Source organism: Sciurus carolinensis, chromosome 6 (genome assembly GCF_902686445.1).
Source record: "Sciurus carolinensis chromosome 6, mSciCar1.2, whole genome shotgun sequence".
NCBI classification, from domain to species: Eukaryota; Metazoa; Chordata; class Mammalia; order Rodentia; family Sciuridae; genus Sciurus; species Sciurus carolinensis.
The window spans coordinates 124,940,266-124,959,549 of NC_062218.1; the positions used below are offsets into that span (position 1 = coordinate 124,940,266).

The 19,284-nt window shown below is 37.1% G+C and overlaps 1 protein-coding gene across 4 annotated transcripts in view; it reads right to left on the reverse strand.

The window, feature by feature from the left end:
• Window positions 1–7,787: 7,787 nt before the first annotated feature.
• The window catches only part of Kcnn2 (potassium calcium-activated channel subfamily N member 2), a 444,782-nt gene continuing 433,285 nt past the window's right edge, over window positions 7,788–19,284 (reverse strand). For 3 of the 4 annotated variants that reach the window (XM_047556190.1, XM_047556192.1, XM_047556191.1), the window contains 4 exons: window positions 16,813–16,940; window positions 13,401–13,409; window positions 10,757–10,826; window positions 7,788–8,393 (listed from right to left, as the gene is read on the reverse strand). In XM_047556190.1, coding sequence (XP_047412146.1) covers window positions 8,106–8,393; window positions 10,757–10,826; window positions 13,401–13,409; window positions 16,813–16,940 — 495 coding nt within the window. In that variant the 3' untranslated portion in view covers window positions 7,788–8,105. The remainder of the gene's footprint in view (window positions 8,394–10,756; window positions 10,827–13,400; window positions 13,410–16,812; window positions 16,941–19,284) is intronic. The other variant, XM_047556193.1, reaches the window with a different exon arrangement.

Below are 19,284 nucleotides of genomic sequence, written 5' to 3' on the forward strand. Positions count from 1 at the left end.
TACATTCAACAATTGTTGTTTCCTTTTTAACATTTTTATTAGTGCATTATAGTTATAAATACTAGTGGAATTTATTTTGACATATTTATAGATGCCTATAATATAATTCTCTCCACTTTAGTCCCCAGTGTTTCCCTTTTCCCTGCCTTCCTCTCTCCCCTTGAGCCCCTTCTTCTACTTTATTGGTCTTCCTTCTACTAATTTATTATTTTTTAGTTGGTGCATTATAAGATATGCATGAGAGTAGAATCCATTGTTATACATTCATTTATACACATAGAATAGTTTGGTCAATTCCACTCTGAAGTTCCTCCCCTTTCTCATCCTTTACCATTCTCCCTTCTATTTTCATGGGATTCCCCCATATTTTTTCTCCAGGGTTAGAAATCAAGTCAGGGCCTCATACATGCTAGGCATGCTCTACCACTGAGTCACATCCTCAGCCCCTACTTCCCACCCCATATTTTTAAAAAGTTCTTTATTTCCCTCTAGCTTCTGCACATGAGAGAGAATATTTGGCCCTTGACTTTCTAAGTCTGGCTTATTTCACTTGGCATTTGCCAACAAATGCCATAATTTCATGATTCTGTATAGCTAAGTAGAATTCCATTGTGTGTATATTTTTTCTTTTCTATTTTTTCCTTTTAAAAATTTTATAGAATTTATTTTAACAGATTCATGAATTGGGCAATGTGAGACTATAAATGGTTCATAGCTTCACCAAGAGGGTGCCAGGGGAAAACTTCTGTAAGGCATTTGTGGAAGCAAAACAAAGAAATTATTTGTCCGATTAAAATGGAAAGTCCCTAGATAGAGGTTGGTTGGTGGTTTCTGATTGGTAAAATCTCTCTAGAGAGATTAGTTGGAAGTTTCTGATGGGTTAAGTTTAAGTTTTGTTTTACTGTTTACCCTGGTTTGGGTTTCAGCTCGCTAATAGAAACCTGAGGAATTGGAGTCATCTCAGTCTAAAGATATCCCAATTGAGGTTTTTTTTTTCTTTAAGTACTTTAAGAAAGTATGCTTCAGTCAAGTCTTGAATTCTATGCACAGACTGTTAGCCCTATTGATGAAGAGATACATTTGGAAATGGCCCTTAAAGTATTGAGATTCAGTTTCAAAAATTATTTATTGGGTCTGTTTGGCATATGCAATACTCTGTCTTTTTAAAATTTATCATGTAATTTAATTATAGAGAAGATAGGGAATGTTCCCACTATCCCTATTTTTTCTAGTGTTTTGAGCATGAAGGGATGCTGTATATTATCAAATGCTTTTTCTGCATCTATCGAAATAAATCATGTGATTCTTGACTTTAAGTCTGTTGATATGGTGAATTACATTTATTCATTTCCTGATGTTGAACCAACCTTGCATCCCTGGGATGAAACCCACTTGATCATGGTGCACTATCTTTTTAATATGTTCTTGTATGCGATTTGCTAAAATTTTGTTGAGAATTTTTGCGTTGATGTTCATTAAGGATATTGGTCTGAAATTTTCTTTCCTCGATGTGTCTCTGTCTGGTTTAGGTATCAGGGTAATATTGGCTTCATAGAATGAGTTTCGGAGAGTTCTCTCCTCTTCTATTTCATGGAATACTTTGAAAAGTATTGGAATGAGCTCTTCTTTAAAGGTTTTGTAGAACTCGGCTGAGAACCCATCTGGTCCTGGACTTTTCTTTGTTGGTAGGCTTTTGATGATGGGAACATGAGGATGCATTCCATTTTGAATCAACTTGTGCAGGGTCAGAGATTAGGATCTAGTTTCATTCTTCTACATATGGATGTCAGTTTCTCCAGCACCCTTTGTTAAAAAAGGCTGTCTTTTCTCCAGTGTATGTTTTGACACCTTTGTCAAGAACAGGTGATTGTAGATATGTGGGTTTGTCTGTATCTTTTGTTGTTTCCCACTGACTTTCATATCTGTTTTTATGCTAATATGCTGTTTTGTTGCTATAGTCTTGTAGTATAATTTGACATCAAAAATTGTGATGCTTCCAGTATCACGTTTCTTGCTCAGAATTGCTTTGAATATTCTGGGTCTCTTGTTCTTCCAAATGAATTTAAGGACTTTTTTTTTTTTTTAAAGTTCCGTGAAGAATGTCATTGGTATTTTTATGGGGGTCATTGCTAATGACATTTCATAGGTGATTAGCATACCAGAAGACTTTTAGAGCGGATAAACAAATTCAGCAAAGTAGCAGGATACACAAGATCAACTTTTAAAAATCAATAGCTTTCTTAGACCCCCAACAACAAATCTGCTGAGAAAGCAATAAGAAAAACCACCCCATTACAGACAAAAACCCACATAAAACTTGGGTATAAATCTAACCAACAAGGTGAAAAAAGTCTACAATGAAAACTACAGAACCCTGAAGAAAGAAATTGAAGAATACCTCATAAGATAGAAAAATCTCCCATGTTCCTAGATAGGCAAAATTAATATTTTGAAAATTGCCATATGCCAGAAGCAAACAACCATTGTTATTTCTTTTCAGGCAACTGTGTTTTAACTTATTTTGGACTTCTTGCTTTGTGCTTTCTTGTTTGATTTTATCCTTTCTTATCAGAATTTATGTTTTTACAAAATTATTTTTACTTTTTTAAAAAAGTCAAGACTTCTCCTCTTTTATGTATAAATAAGCAAGTTTTCCTTTAATGCTTTTGCCAGGGGATTTTTCCTATGAAAAATATAATCTAATTTTTTATGCATTATTTTGCTTTTTGCTATTTTTCAAGTCTTCTCTATTTTCCATACAAAAGAAATATCCCTTAATGTGACTCCTTTTAGAAAAGAGAGGAAAGAAATCTCATAAACTTACACAGGAGCCAATTGGGCTGTTTCCCAGTTATTAGGAGATGTCCACCTGATTTTTCTGCACACCACCTTTGTCACCAGCACTCTGTTTGTCAATTTGAAATCCCCAGATTCCCTGAAATAAGTTTAGAATATATGCAAAAAGCACAAAATGAATCTTTTAAAGTCAGATTGAGAGGATGCCAGGATTTCCTCATAATATAGATATTCCCCCTACAAACTAAAAAAATCAGCTCATATAAAGGTCTTTAATCTGTTCATTTAGTTTCTTCTCTGAGGCACTATGATTTTATCCAACAGCAAGATAGATTAATTTTGGACTTAGATTCTCAGAGTCCACAAAAATATCAATGTTCCACCTAATAATCCCATAAGCAGTGAAGAAAAGTGGGAGTAAATGAAATAGAAGAGGATCCAGTATGACTGGGAATTGCACACAACCCCTTTATATATTTAAGACTCAGAGACAGGTGCGTGGCTATGCTAGCCCACCCTGAAGGGATGGTAGGTAGGTAACCCAGAGAAAATTCAGGTCTTTTAGACAGAATAATGTCATTTTAGGATATTATGGCCAGAAGGATTTTTGGTGTATGTTATACCAAATACCTTATATTAAAGTCATTTTGTTTCTTCTTTGCAGCAAAGATGCAGTTGAGATAACTTTATTTTCGTATGTCCTATCATCTCTCATCCACTGTTGGAGGAAACCTGGTGGCTACAATGTCCTTAGTGGGTGAGGCGCTGGGCCTAGGTGACTGGAAGTTCATTATCCCACCCAGCTTCAGCAAGAGCAATCAGGTGGCATTAACTTAGCATTTGGTGGCAACCCAGGGTTTTTCTGTGATCTGTTTGCTTGTGACTTACGCTCATGCAGCATCCCAAGGTACATGTGCATTTTCCCTTTGAGTCCTTAAATGTTTTTCTTTTTTCTTTTTTTAACCTTAGCAGAGGGCACTAGGTCTATTGCCCTCATTTTTTTTTTATAAGTGATAAGATTGACTAACAAGAAATATCTTGTTTATAGGTTTATTGGGGGGCAGTGTGGATGATAGGAAACTCCAGGGAAATTGTTTATTGGGCTCATAAGAAACGAACTCATTTTCTATGTCTAACACAGTTTGGAAATAATTATATATTCATTTTAGTGTCCTCATCTGTAAAGTGAAAAGGGACACAGTGTTGTTGACAGGATTCAATAGTTAAATGGGACGTGTCTCCAACAGATTGGAGAAGAGTTGGGTTATGGAGAGAGGCTGAGCTGCCTTCCTAAAGAGGAACAGGGATTACCAGTGGAGGGTGTACCTCTGTTCAGCTTTCTGCCTAGATATTGCCTGCTGACTGCCGCCTCCTTTATATTCACCTTTTAGCAGGATCCCAACGTGAGTACACTTCTAGTATATTACTCCTGGTACTGCAGGAAAAAGCAACCACAGTAATTCCTAACCACTTGGGAAGTATTTCTCCCTACTACACACATGACCATCTGGGTTAGAAGAGCATTTTGGGGGTGGAGTGGGGAATTCTGAGCATTTCTAAAAAGGGAAATTAGGAGCATCTGTGAAACTATAATTGTTTCCTTTCTCTGGGACCACTGACTGACAGCAGTGCTAAAAGCATCCTTGAGAGGGTGAATTTTTTTTGTTCTTTTGCCTAACCTAACTACCTGATCATGTTCCTCAGGAACTTCAGCAAGGATAGTAGGATGAAGTTCCTCATTTCATGTTCCGTGAGGCTCCCATCTTACATCTACTAGGATTTTTTTTTTTTTGGCAAATGAGCAGTTCAATAATTTTTCTTAGTGGATTGACTGGACTATTCAGTGAAGGCACACAAATGATATCAGAAGAGAAGTTGGTGGAGATCAGGATGTACAGGGGTAGATTTGGAGAAGGAACCAAACCCTTTGGTCCAACTCTGCGGTGACTTATCCCAGCATTCCCATCCTCCACATTTCTGAGTCATGTTTTTTTTTTTTTTTTTTTTTTTTTTGTGGTGCTGGGGATTGAACCCAGGGCCTTGTGCTTGCAAGGCAAGCACTCTACCGACTGAGCTATCTCCCCAGCCCCTGAGTCATGTTTGAACAGATTTTGTGGAGAGGTAAGGAAGTAGAAGACAGTCAGTCACAACCACAAAGCCAAAGCATGCATTCCTAATTGATATTCTAGGTCACATTAAACAAAAAGCACTAGTAGCACCAAGAAATGAGCTAATCCAGAGTCCAGTACTTGTTTCAAGAATTAACTAGCCAGGTGAGGGGGGTGAATTTATACTGCTGGATGTGAAGATAAGCAGATAGTGGAAGTGTTTATGTATGTTGCCTGACACTGGAAACTGTAATGAAAAATAAATACCATCATTTGATAAGACAGATACTAGGCTTTGCAGAGCCCTGTTGTATCTGTGTCTTTTTATGCTCTTTACAGATGAGGGGGGAAAGGCTCAGAAGGATTAATGTTCAAGGGCATAGAGCTGATGGGTGGCAGAGTGAAGTTCTAAACCCCAAGAGTTCTAAAACCCTTTTTTCATTTTGCCATGCTGTTTCTCAAGACTGGTTAAAGTTAAAAAATGGAAGAAGTATAGAATTTTAACCCATCTCTTAAAGCTTCATATTAACCTTAGTCAATAGCTTTTTCTCTCAATTCCCATACTCTACTTACAAATAGAATGATTTGGTTATCACAGATATTTGGGTGGAGAGCCTCTTGGAAAGTTATAGAAATTAGGGAAGAAAACACAAGAAGTTCCTGAAATTTAACACCTGTTAAATCTGGTTTATCTTCTTTAAGAGCCTGGTGTCTTCTTACTAGAGAGACACTGCATAAATAGGGAAATGAAGAAAGTTATTGAGGAAGGTGGTACCATTGTAATTTAAAATGGTTCCTGAAAGCAAATTGGTTTGGGCTGGCTATACAGAACAGGTCAGGGTGTGGCAGGCTGAGAAGAGATAAACACAACTCAATTATTATTAGGTAGTCTGAAAAACAAAGTGCAAATAAGAGAAAGGCATATATCACTACAAGTGAGCAGTCATCTAAGTAGCCCACAGAGGATTCTGCCTAATGTTCAAAGCTACTCAGGAGACTTGATAACACTCAAGTGAGTTTATTCAGCAAATTGCTGACCAGAATGTCTATGTGAAGGACTCTTCTTCCTCCTCTTCCAAATTATATTATTTGGCACTTTAAAAACAGAAACAGAAGGTATATTTACAAGTCTTCATTCTTTGCAGAGAGGAACATAAAGAGTAAGATAAATTGAGAAGGAGAAAAGAATCCCTTATTCTAAATGAGCTACAATTAAGAGGAAGAGAATAAATGCAAGATGGAGAAATCTAAATTAAAAATTTCTATTTGCTCTTGCTCAAAAAGAAGAGGAACACATTATTCTTAGTGTTCTGGGGTGGTAGTGCTAATTGATCAGTAAGATGATAATTAAGCTTACCTATGTATAATTTGCTTTTTAGTCACAACAGACAGAGAATATAGAAGAATTAACTGCAACACTAATAAAAACAAATTATTCATCTTTTCAAAAATTTCTCCCCTCTTTACATCCAATGTTTGCACCAAATACTAGATGTAGTCTTATATGTGACCCAAAATATATAAAAGGAAATTTTCACTGGATAATGAAGTAGAAATTCTGATGAAGCAGAACTTGGATGTTCATTTAACTCAGCAACATGAATTTACAGGTAGTGTCCTGATTGTTCTTCTTTTACTTATTAAGGGACTTTCCAGGTCTTGTCCTTATCCAACACCAAGTGTGTGAAAGAGCATGAGTTTCAGCCACTCCGGATAGCTAGTAAATGGTAAGCACTTCTCATGCAATCAAAAGCAATTACAGTTTATATCCTTGATCTGTTTGTTTGATTTGTACATCAATTATGAGGAATAATTGGGAAAGTTATTATCTCCATTGAACTGAGCAAAGTGGATTAAATATATCACTCGTTTGTGCTAAAGAAGAAAATACTTGATAATGCTAGCAGTTTGCACTGTTTTAAGATCGACAACAAAAGATAAGTTATAAAATAGAGAAGAGGACACAAGCTGCTTAAACAGGTTTTTCTGAACATGGAGGAGTAGTACTTTTTAAGGGTTATAGCAATGCAAGCTGGTTTCTTTAAGAGCTGCCCAAATGAATTAACCTTAGCACCACAGATCTTTCTGTAACTCTGGGAAACGCTATGATGCTCGGGATTTCCACATGGTTCTCACCTCAACATGGTTCTTTCAAACTTACTGAATTCTTGCAATAAATTTGCAAAAGTTTGGGTTTGCAGCAATAATGCTCCAGTTCCCTTTCACACCAACCAACCAACCAACCATAACAATCCAAGTATAAAAAACTTGTGAAATTTACCATATGCCATTTACGTATACCAATATGTAAGTACAGACCAAGAAGGAACCATATGCTAGAATGTGTTATGCTCATATATGTTTATGATGCTGATGTATGCAAATATGTAAATATGAAGAGCACATGTACCTCCAGGTACATGGAGGGCATCCTGGCTCTTTCTTAATAAATGAATACATGGCAAGATATGAAATCATTAATTTAGACCTATAATTCTGTAACATGAGTTCCAGATAGTGGTGTACTGATACATCTTCATATACATTTGGTGATAAACTAGGAATAAAATAATTATTGAAAGCATCTATGCTCTCTGAATATGTTCTGATAAAATGACCTGACTTTCCATATCATTTGGATGCCAACTGAATTAAAAGTGAGACACCATAAACTCAATAGTAATAAGTTGGGTTGGGTCAAATGACCATGATTCTAATATGGAAAATCTTCATGAATAGGATATGGAAGAATTAAAAGTCCCCCCCCAAAATGCCCAACTTTTGGAAATAAAAATTGTCAGCATGCATCAGAGCTAATCATTTCACCTTGTAAAGAATCTGAGAAGTGAAGCTTCAGAAATGTCAAGTGACCAAACAAGTATGTGCAGAAATTAACTTTTTTATTATATATCATATAATGTAGTAGTAAAGTTTGTTTGAAGTGCATGAATAAAAAGTTAGTGAAATTACAGGAGGAACAATCTATATAGCAATAATAGGTGCATTCCCTGTGCATCTGAAAGAAAAAAAAAAAGAAGAGTTTTCACTCATTTTGGCCTAAAACTTAGTGTTCAGGTTCCCAGGATTCTGACAACAGAACCCGGATAACGCTGATTAGAACCATAGGGGCTTTACAATAAAAGCTAAAATATTGACCATATGATGGCAAAAAGTCTTATTTTGTGGTTAACTTATTCTCTTCTAGCTACTCTCTGATGAAGTTGGTGGCGCTGTAGAGGAGGACCTCCGCCTCCTGGACGAGGACCGGGACCGCTCAGCGTTGTAGGCGACGTGCTTGTCGTAGTTCTCCATCTGAGCCTCAATGAAGTCTCTCTGCTGCTGTCTGATGGTCTGGCTGAGGAGCCCAGGGAGGGCGTGGATGCTGCCAATCAAAGTCTCTAATTTGGTTTCCAGGGTAACGATCCTCTTCTCGAAGTCCTCACTCCTTTCATTTAAGTCAGAAATCATGTCATACATGATATTCTGGGTCTGGAAAACAGGATTGAAAGGAATTTAGAAACAGAACTAAGAGGGTTTTAGACTTGCCCTGGAAGCCATCCATCAAGTCCTGGAGCTTTAGGGTTGGTCTCTTGGTGGTGACATCTGGTGTAACAGGGTTGTCACCTAACTGAATAGTTACCTTGCAAAGAATTCAGTGTGTTGCTCAATGCCAGAATTTAGAGATTAACATTTTTAACATTGAAAACACTGATTAACATTGAAATTGATTAAGTTGATTAGACATCGATTTGGTTCAGTTTCAGAAAATATAGTGCAGCTACAGCCTGTGATTTTAGGTGGTGTGAAGACAGATGAAAATGTTTCAAATTTATGTGTGTGTTTTAAGGGTTGTCACAAAAGTCAACACATCAAATGCATTTTGCAACATGTAATAATAAGGCAAGGCCAAATTTTCAAAAAACAACCAGATTTAAGGAATAATAAAGTACAGATGCTTTGGAATATAAAAAGATCAAGGGTGGAATATGGATGAAATTTAGGATTGATTTGAAGAAGTGATTTAGGAGATTAAAGCAATACATTCCTAAATACATTTTGTTGTCTTTTGGTCCAAATCATAGACCACTCTTCATTGAGTCAAATAGATTTTTTACAGAAAAATGTAGAATACATAATAAGGTCTCAAAGAAAATAAAATTTCAGGGAAATACTGAAGTTACCAGTTCACCTGGTGGTATGGCTTAATTAGAACTAAGTATTCATAAGTCTGATTCCTACTTAAATTTTCTGAAGTAGCCAAGAGATGGGACTCAAAGGTTGACCACCTCAGAAGGAAGGACAGGACGGTTAAACTTGTCTGGTAACCCTGTGTCTCAATCTTGACTTCCTTTTGCTTCACTTTGCCTTACAATATATCTTGTTATTCTGCTTAACAACCTCTTAAAGATGATAAATGAACTGATTAAATGGGGGAGCTATTCAGAACACAGCACCTCATTTAGTTCAGCCAGGGAGACAGAGTGCCTTAGCTTTATTTTCACTACATACGACATGTGAACAACATCATTTGTTCAAAGAATTCTGAACCCTATGGCATGTACAGTCCTATGATCATAATAAGAATAGCACTGAAGAAATAATTACAAAGAGACAGCATCCTGCCTCATAGATGTACTCTTGAAGTAAAATTACTTATCTACATCACATTTCCAAGGGATCTGTTTTATTTATTGATTAAAAAATACCCAGTTTTCTTTATCATTTAAGCTACGAGTGATGCAAGAGCCCACCCCAAGTGAGGGCAATTTTAATCCATGCTGTCTTTCTACCTCCCAATCTGTGCCGCCCAGCTTAATTGCAAATTTGCTCTCCTCAGGTGAGTTAAATACCTCACTTATGTTCAACATACTTACATAGTAGGTGCTACTGACAAATATGAAAATGAATGTGATTTAGATGCATTATTTAATGACACTAGGCCAATAATTTTTGTAGATTATACCGAAGGCTATAGTAAAGAACATAGCTGATTTGTCAAACAAAACAGAGCATATAGATCTAATTGAGAGCTGCATATTTCAAAGCATTTGTGGTAAAAGGCTGAACATGCATATGCTATTCTATTACCTCTTTTAGAATTAGCTCAAGAGGCTACACTGTTTTGATTGTTGATATTCATTTTTTTGAGAATGGATTTTACTTGGGGAGGAACAATACAAAATCAGATAAATCTTTAAAATGGGACACAAAGACCAGAGAACTATTAACATACTTCAAAAAAAGCATGAGGGCTGGGTTGTGGCTCAGTGGTAGAGTGCTTGCTTAGTATGTGTGAGGCACTGGGTTCGATTCACAGCACCACATATAAATAAATAAAATAAGGTCTATCAACATCTAAAAAAACTAAAAAGTATGATTGATATAACATAGAACCATAAAAAATGTACCCCCACCTTTTTTTTTCTTGAAGACAACGTTTTTTGTAAGAAGCAATTTGTTTTTTTTAATTTCAATTTTATATTCTCCTGAGTTTAAAAAGTATAAAATTTTATTGTTGAGTCCTATTTAGTCCTGAACCTCATAGTCACATCCAAGTTGAAGTTTTGCTCTCACAGAGAAGAGTTTTAAGAATTACAGAGGTATTAATTTTCACTCATGTTTCTATATGGTCTTTAATTTACTGCAAGTAGCAAACAATTTAGAATGGGGGTTGAATAATGTATATGGGAAAAGAGCATATTAAATAAGCGTTTTGGAAAAGTGCTTTTATGTTGAACCTTCAATTTTGGGTGGTTTGTTGTATTAATTAAACTTGTTATAGGATCCTCCCAAAGCATGACTCATGACTGCATAATGGTTAGCGAATATGACTGGGAGGGTCAAGCACTTACTTTTGCCAGATCCACCAAGGTGTTTGCTTGGTCATTCAGCTTCCTCTGCTCCATTTTTACACTTCTTAATCTAAAAGACAGAATCTGAAATCAGAAAAGTTCTCTTCTTTCTTTAGCTATCTTATGGCTTCCAAAGAGCATGCACAAAATTGACAAGAGCAAATAACTGCATGAATAATGCCTTGTATTTGGGGGTAAAGTCCATACTGGTTATGTATCTGGTACAATGAGAAGCATGCTTCCCCAACACCGCAAAAAAGAAAGGAGAGAGCAAGAGATGAGATGTCCTCAGGACAACTATTACCAGGTAAGTTGAATTCAGAAAGGCTCATAAGGATTTAACCATATGAGAAAAAGCCAAAACATTCCTTAAAGCCCCAGTATCGTGACAAATAGACATAGGAAGAAATATGCAAAGCAACTGGAATTTCATCAATGTTGGAGCAATGAGCACCTTCCTATGCCTACGTGACTAGATACAGGTATTAACCCTGTTTAGTCTGAAATGAATTGGGTTAGGTATTTGAACCTGATGAAAACACAGTGATAAGTGAGATTCTTATTAACAAAAACAAAGCTTTTATTCAACCAGCAGCAAGATAACTCAAAACACATAATTCTCTTATTCTTCATTGTATTTCACTTGATGTTTATCTTAAACTGCCACTGAATTTGAAGGGAGAACCTCTCAATTTTTATTATAGATAAAAGTCAGAAAAAAGTATCTGATGGATAGACTCTCTGTAAAGTACTTTCAACATCTTTGTATGTATCAGGTCAAAAGGTCACTGTTTAAAAACTATCTTTCTGAATGAGAAATGATTGTTCTTTAATTTATTTATGGTATTATTCTAACAAATGCTTATTCAGTGCTTACTATGGAATTAATATTCTTTTCTAAGAGGAAAAGAGGTTTATTGTTCTTTCTGCCAACATTTCAAAGCCTTGCTCCAAAGGAGAAATGGGTCCTACTATGCTACTTCATGAAAATGGTGGGGGGAGGGTTATCTGGATCCACATTGGCCTTATTTTGCTTGATGATGAATCATTTTACAAAGTAGAGTTTTAGTGCTCAAGGAGGTATTTTGTTATTTTTCAATTTAAGGCGTAACTAATTACATAGAAGGAATAAAAACTCACAGGGCAAGATTTTACTGCCAGGGAGATTTTTGTAGCACGTGTTCATAATGCTCAGTGATTTTGCTCTGAAGGCTGAATACTCAATATGTCAGCAAATCTGCTCTGCAGTGAAGATGTGGTTCCTCTGCCAGCAAGTTTGACTGACACCTACCTCCAACACGATTTTTAACAATCTAAAACAGTTTAAATTTATGACTTGCCATTGAGACTGTATTTATTAGAATACTTGGAACAAAGTTCACTGGCTTTTCTTTGTGCGTTATAGAGATGGAATAAATTCTAATCTAAGAGAAATTTACAAACATGCACTTAAATCCAATTTATTGAGAAAGGTTTGTTACAATTCTTGATGCATACCTTTTAAAAGAAGCAGAAAAAGAAAACCACTTTTAAACAACTGTGGGTCATTACAGAGAAGCTGGAGAAAGTAGCAGAGAATGTCAGATGGGGCTCTGTTCTCACTGGCTGTAATTTGAACTCTGGTTTCTTTATGTATGAAATGAAGTGTGTTGTGTTCCTATAGTGCTGGGTTTATACCAACAGAGTTATTGTAGATGACTTTAAGTGACCATTAAGACATTTAAACAACACTAAAACAGGGGGAGAGACAGTTATTCCCTTAAATTCTCTTGCAAGTCTTGATCATGGCAAGACAAATGTCTGAGGCTGTTCCTACCCCATCCTAATCTCCTAATACCTGCTCAGAGCTTTCTAGCCCATGGCTAGAATCCAATACTAGAATTTCAACTGTTAATTGATATCTCTCTGCTATGTGTGTGTGTGTGTAATGATAGAGATTTCATGTGTAATGTTGAAGATTGAACCCAGGGCCTCATGTATGCCAGGTAAGTTCTCTACCACAGAGGTACATCCAGCCCTATGATAGAATTTATATCAAATTTTCTTTTAAGTAATAGTATAAGCAGACTGGAGTCTGGGGCTTTGGACCAGATGCTTCCAGCAATCTGCCAGTGGAGAGGAAGTCTTGAACTCGGCAAATGAGGTGGGTGGTGGTTCCTTAGCTGAAGTGGGTACTTCATCTTAAATCAGTGTAGCCTAATTTACTTCTCTTGGATTACTAAATTATGTCTGACAGTAGAATTTTGCCCGTTTTATTTTTTACTAATCTGGAAAGCTGAAATAGAGTAGCCCTATTTGATTGGAATTCCTTTAGCTTTCTGAACTTAAATTATCTTGTCTGCTTTTTATGCTGCCTGTAATGTAGGAGAGCAGTTGGAAAAAGGCCTGCTTAAGCTGCAGCTGCCAGAATAAAAGGTAACATGCAGATATGTATTATATTTTTTCCCCACAAAAAAAGAAGAATAAGAAACATGTTGATTTCTTCCTTGTGAACTTCACTTATCACAGGAAAATATCATGATTTTGGATCACATTTCCATAGCAGCAATCAGACTACTAAAATTCACAAATAAAGGATCCGCTGGGTGCATGCAGCCAGTAGAAAATTCTGCAAATGTTGAAAGGAGCGGCTCACACAACTTACTTCCGAGCTCTATTTTCATTTTGTTGAAATAAAAAGACAAAACAAAAGAAAAGAAACTGTGAAATATTCTGGAACAAAATAATACAATGAGGTGTTTAGTTGTGCACAGGGGGCTCGATTCATTAGCTGGAAGATCCTGTTATGAGTCTGTAGGATTTGGGCATATTGGCCAAAGAGGAATGCTATTCAATTATATCACCATCCTTCTTCACTGCTACCATCGTTCCCCCACCTGAAAGTGCTTGACTTCCTCTTGAACCAGAGTTCTGAAGGAAGAACATGCATAAGATCAACTTGGCCTCTTGCTAGTCATTGTTCAAATAAATGATAGAAAATATTTTTGCCTAATATAATATGGTTAAAAGGACAATGACATTATAATGTGATTTTTTCCCCCCAGGAAAGAGTACATCTTTTCCAAATCAGGGCTATTCAGGAGTCCCTATGTTAGGTGAATCATGTACACTGGATTTCTTGGCTCTAAGACAAGTCCAAGGCGACCGATGGGTCCATAGTCAAGGCAGAAGAATGAAAAATTTAAAGCTGCTACCAGAAAAAAAGGTTAAAAGACAAAGAGAACATTTCATAGCAGTAAGTGAAAAATCAAAAAGATACCGAAGAGTTACTAAAACGAGGGGAGGATCTGGGAGAGTTTGACATCCATCAGAGGTAAGAGTAGTCATATGCTGGGGTAAAGAGGCCATAAAGTTTGGAAAAGACAAAGAGTTGAGCTAGAGGGGAACAAGCAGAAGGGGGAGGAGCTTCTGAAAATGCTCTCAGGGCAACTCAGAAACTAGGAGAGGCCAGAAGAGCTCCATCAAATGAATTTAATTTTTTTCTTCAACTAGTAAGATCTGATTTCACCCAGTGCTGACTGATGAGGCTGCAGGTCTCACTGGATCTGGACAGTGGGCAGTGAAGTCCACGCCCTGAGGAATCGAGCCCTGTGTGCTTTCCTTTGTGACTTCACTCCCCAACTTCTAATATGAAATTAAAAGAAAGGTGATTATTTATGATTAGAATACGGTAGCCAAACCCAACCCATGAAATGTACTTTTTCCCAAAGCATAAGTGTCCTCCATGTCAAAGGAAGCCAAATAACCACCAAGCCATTTGTACAATTCAGAACATATTTGAACTGACTGAACCTTAGCTCTCGAATAGATGGAATGAGAAATGCCTGCAGAAGCAGAATCACAGGGCTTCCTCTAGCACTCTACCCAGAGTATCTTGCTAAAGGGCTCCAATAAGCTCCTCCACGGCACCCTTAAGATAGGGTAGATGTGCTACTTCCTAAAATTAGCTTCCCTGAAGAACTTTTAAAAATATCTTAATATAAAAAATTTTCAAATTTACACTAAGTTGAAAAAGAATTTTACTGTCAATATCTCTACCTTCTACCAAGTTTTTGAGTATGAATGTTCTCAAAATTCAAAGTCTATGACAATATATAGTAAATGCCCACCATTATACATGACCATAGAGCTATATTACAAAAACTGTTGCAGCAGTTTTTGTGGATTTGTTACTTGAAAATATCAAAAGCATCAAAGTCAGATCACATTTAATAGGTCACACAACAGAATGGAATACATAATCCTAGAGGAGAGGGGATATATGTTCACTTAACACACAGATCAACCACACAAGCTCGCTCCTGCGTCATCTCACATCGTTGGACACACATATCTTCTCACACAAACAGAGATAAGCTTTCTTTTTTAATGTACTCAAATAAAATAGGTTAATATCAAAATTTTAAGTAGGACAAAGAAATCTCCATGTTATTCCATAGGCGGCCCTTGTGTGATTGCTGGGGTTACTGTGTTGCATGGCTTTAGGCAGACATGACTGACAATTGTGCCTCGTGAGGCCCTTGGGGAAAAGGTCTGTCCTCAGGAAACAGGAGGGAGCTCAGCATCCCTTGGGTTCTCCATCTCTTAGGTCTAGACTTCAAGGAGTCAAGATGTCTAGGCCTGCACGACTAGGTGCTGGTCCTAGGTTAGTAACTGAACTGTGGGGAGCCCTTTTGTGAGCCAGATCTAATGTAATGCTCTTCTCTGTGTTTCCCCCTGACTTTAAGAGAGTATTATCTTAAAATTCTAGCCCTCTCTTTTCCTTATTTTAGAAGAAAAGCTTAGTTGTGTGTGTCTAGTCAAGTCACAGAGCTGAAGGAGAAATATCATCCCCTTTTAGAAAGTGTGTTGGTGGCAATAAGGGAAGAAGCATGAGTGAGTAGCTGTGAATAGTAATGAGAACCAGCTACGCTACCATATGTGCCGTTCCCTCTACTTCAAATCTCAGATGAGTACTTTGGTTTTATGTTCATTAAGGAAGGCAGAAACTTCACAGAAGTACACACGTGCAAAACATAGGCATAATCTCTATTTTTTTTTAACGATCACTATTTAAGCAGGGCAGTTGGATGGACAGGTGAAAAGGTGGGAGATGAAAGCTTAGTGATTCCCCAGAGAATGTTATGTATGAATATGTAAATATGTAAAATATTCACACCAGCTTCAGAGCTTTCTCATCTGTCTCTCATGGTACATAAAGCTAAAAGACCTAGTTTTTACTATCCTTTCCATGATTACCCTGGTAGGTTTCATGAGGAAGTCACTTTTCTGAGCCACAAGTGTGACCCTGCTTGTACTTCCCCATGCAGAAATGGCATTATGTCAACAGCAAGTCTGCAGGGCATCCGAGTGGGACCCACTGAGTCATACTTACAGTAAAGATGCTGTCAGCCTGGAGGAGAGACACCCTGGGGTTCCAAATTATCATCGAATCTTACGAGGTACAGAGTTTTGCTTTCAAAGTCTATCACAGCTATATGATATAGTAGTGAAATGGCATGAAGGACTTAAAGTGAATAATGGTATCCTGAATAAAGTCAGAATAATGATACAGGACCATAGAAACTATAGGAACTCTAAGGTCTATAATGAACATGTTACATATAAATAACCCCCAAATTTCTGATTCAGACTTCATTAAGTAAATATTAAAAGACAATTATCTACACTATAGTGATATGAAAAGCTTTGACAATATGTTGAAAATCCAGATATATAATTATTGCAGTAGAAACAAACATCCTAGAGCAAATTATATGAACTATATAAAATGAAACATTTTAACAGAAACTATAGATTCTAAAGAGAGAAACTGAGAAGACATTTTAATAAGTGATGATTCTACTAATAAATGATTTTTAATCATAAAAGGAACTAAAACTTTTTTTCCCAGGATTTCAGTGATGGAATTATTAAAATGTCAGATGATGTCTTTTGGGAAGAAACTTGACAATGTTTTCTTTTATCCTCCCTCATGAAAAAAGAACAACTAAGTGCAAGAATCAAGCCAAAGATTTTAAAAAAAAAAAAGGATGAAAATGAAAAGTGGTACTTACTGATGAATAGCTTGCAAGAATTTTCGTTGATGTTTTCTTACTTTTGCATGATCTATCTTTTTTACTAGCTTTGTATTTTTGTAAATTAGCCATGTTTCCCTGAGTACATTGGCAGCTGCGTTTTTCACCTGTTTAGAAAACAAACAACAAAGAAGCAATTGATAAATTCCAGAGAAGAATCCTTTGCAACTTTGCTGAAGGTCATATTCTTCCTGCTGAGGATCATTGTATGCTGTAACTCTATTTAATAACTAGTATTCCCTGGGTTAGGGAATAATACTTAAATATGAAGGAGATACTACTGATCTTTTTCTGTACTAAATTCTGTCCTGCTCCATCAGGAAACTTTTTTATTCAACTACTTTTTTTTTTTTTTTAAATCCAGAGGTACTGATTTTCCACCCTGTATTGTAATTGTTCTTTTCATGTTCTTCATTTCCCTAGAGAGAAGGGCAATGCCAGAAGGCCAAGGTTAATCTTGCCCTTTGCAAGCTCAGTTGGTATTTCTGGCTGTGTGCTTTGGTAAGGGAACGTTTCCACTGCTGAAATGTCTGAGTAGACTTGGAGTTCATAGCCTTCCAGAGTGACGGAGCTGTTTGTACGCTTGTTAGCACACTTCAGTGAATTGACAAAGACCCTGTGCTGTCCTGATTGTGTTTGAAATTTAAGTATACTGCATTTCAAGTGGATGGCACGAATGTAAGGGATGAAAACATTACAGTAACTGTGGCTGATGAACAGTGGTATCCGTTCACTTGCTTTCTTGATTAAAATCTTCCAAAAATCCTAGAAGCTAATAATGGTCTGATCAGGACAGACTTTGTCCTCATCCTTGCTCACACTGTAGGTTCTGGTGACCTAGAGCTTCCACTTGGGTTTATTGCTAATTATTATCCTACCAGTTGTTTCATTCTTTTGAATGATGGACAAAGGATATTTCACAGAGAAGCCACAGGCTAGTGGGGTGTGAGGTGGTGGAAGGAAACCTAAGAAAGGCAATGTGGGGGACTGGAAATAGGACCTGAGCTGGAAAAACGGATCCCAAATTCTGGAGTCTGCACTAAACCATGTCAGGTTTCGGTAACTAGATATCCTCTTCAGGACTTTGGATTCTAGAACACGAGAAAGTTAGAAACAATGATTACTAAAGTCCTCTCATTCCCTTGATTTACAAGAAGAATGTTAAAATTACACTAAACCTATGAGACCAGCTTTATATATATTTTTACTTTTGCAAGGAAAGCACCAGGTTTGATGACTAACAGTATTGAAAAGTTTTATTTTTGAGTGATGTTTTAGTGTTAAAACCCATTTTAGGAAGATGACTGATTTCTTTCCAGTAAAACTCCTTTTAGGAGTGACTCTGGTTCATAATGCACTTCCTCTGAATATCCATTAGACTGTGCATAGAACACTTCCTCATACCAACAGAAAAACAATGGAAACATGCCGAGCACCACAGCAGTGCATAAAAGTAACAGCACCACTCTGCACAATAAAGTTAAAAGGACTCTGAGTAAATTCTTGGTTTCATCTTAGTGCTATGGAAACACCTTCTTCAGCGTGGGAGCTGCCTTCTTGACAGCTGTTCTATCTAATGGCTTGTCCTCGTCAAAGGTAAGGGATGGGTGCAGCATGAGTCATTGAGGTTTGAGGACCTTGTTGTTCAGAGCAAGAGATGGGAAGAAACTGGACAGCAGTCCCTGGGTGGGGACAGCTCTCCCCTGATAAGAAGCAGAAATTCCAGTTCTTTGAGTGGCTGTAGAAGCCTAGAAGATTGGTGAGCACCCCTGATGGATGCTCTCTCCCTGATGTTACCAATTGGAGGCACAGAGAGGGAGCCTAGATCTCATACTGGCCAGGCAGCTAGAAAACCAGGCAAAACACCTGGGTTAAAACACAGCAACTGAACATAGCATTTGCATTTGGTTGGATTTCCATCTACAAATAGCAAATCTCAAATGGCTTCTAAAGTCTGTAAACTTTTAAAAAGGTAATTTGCTGCTTATCTTCTCTGATGTCTTTTAAATAATTGATTCTTTCTCCTGGGACAGTGGAGAATGGCTGAAGGGAAGCTTGTTCTCAGACCTGGGTGGGCGATGCCCTCAACCTTCATATGGCAGGTTTTACATTCACTTATGCACTTCTCAGTAGCTGACAGGCTTAAAAGAAAATGACTCCTCATCTGAAAAATCACATCCCTACAGCTCCTTTTAAAAACTTTGAAATATGTGAATTTACTTTGAAATATCCCTTTTCTAACCCCCTAATAGGTTTTCAAATGCAGGAATGAAGTATATCATGTTTAACTGCTATTTTTCAACAGAAAAGCCACAAAACGATGTGTGCCAGAATCAAAACAAACAAAACCACTCTGCCTGTCCCTAAGATGTGTTCCTAATGGTAGGTCTCCTTGTCTCAGAGTTGAAAGGGACAGAGAGAGGATAGTGAGAAGACAGGACTGAAAGCATC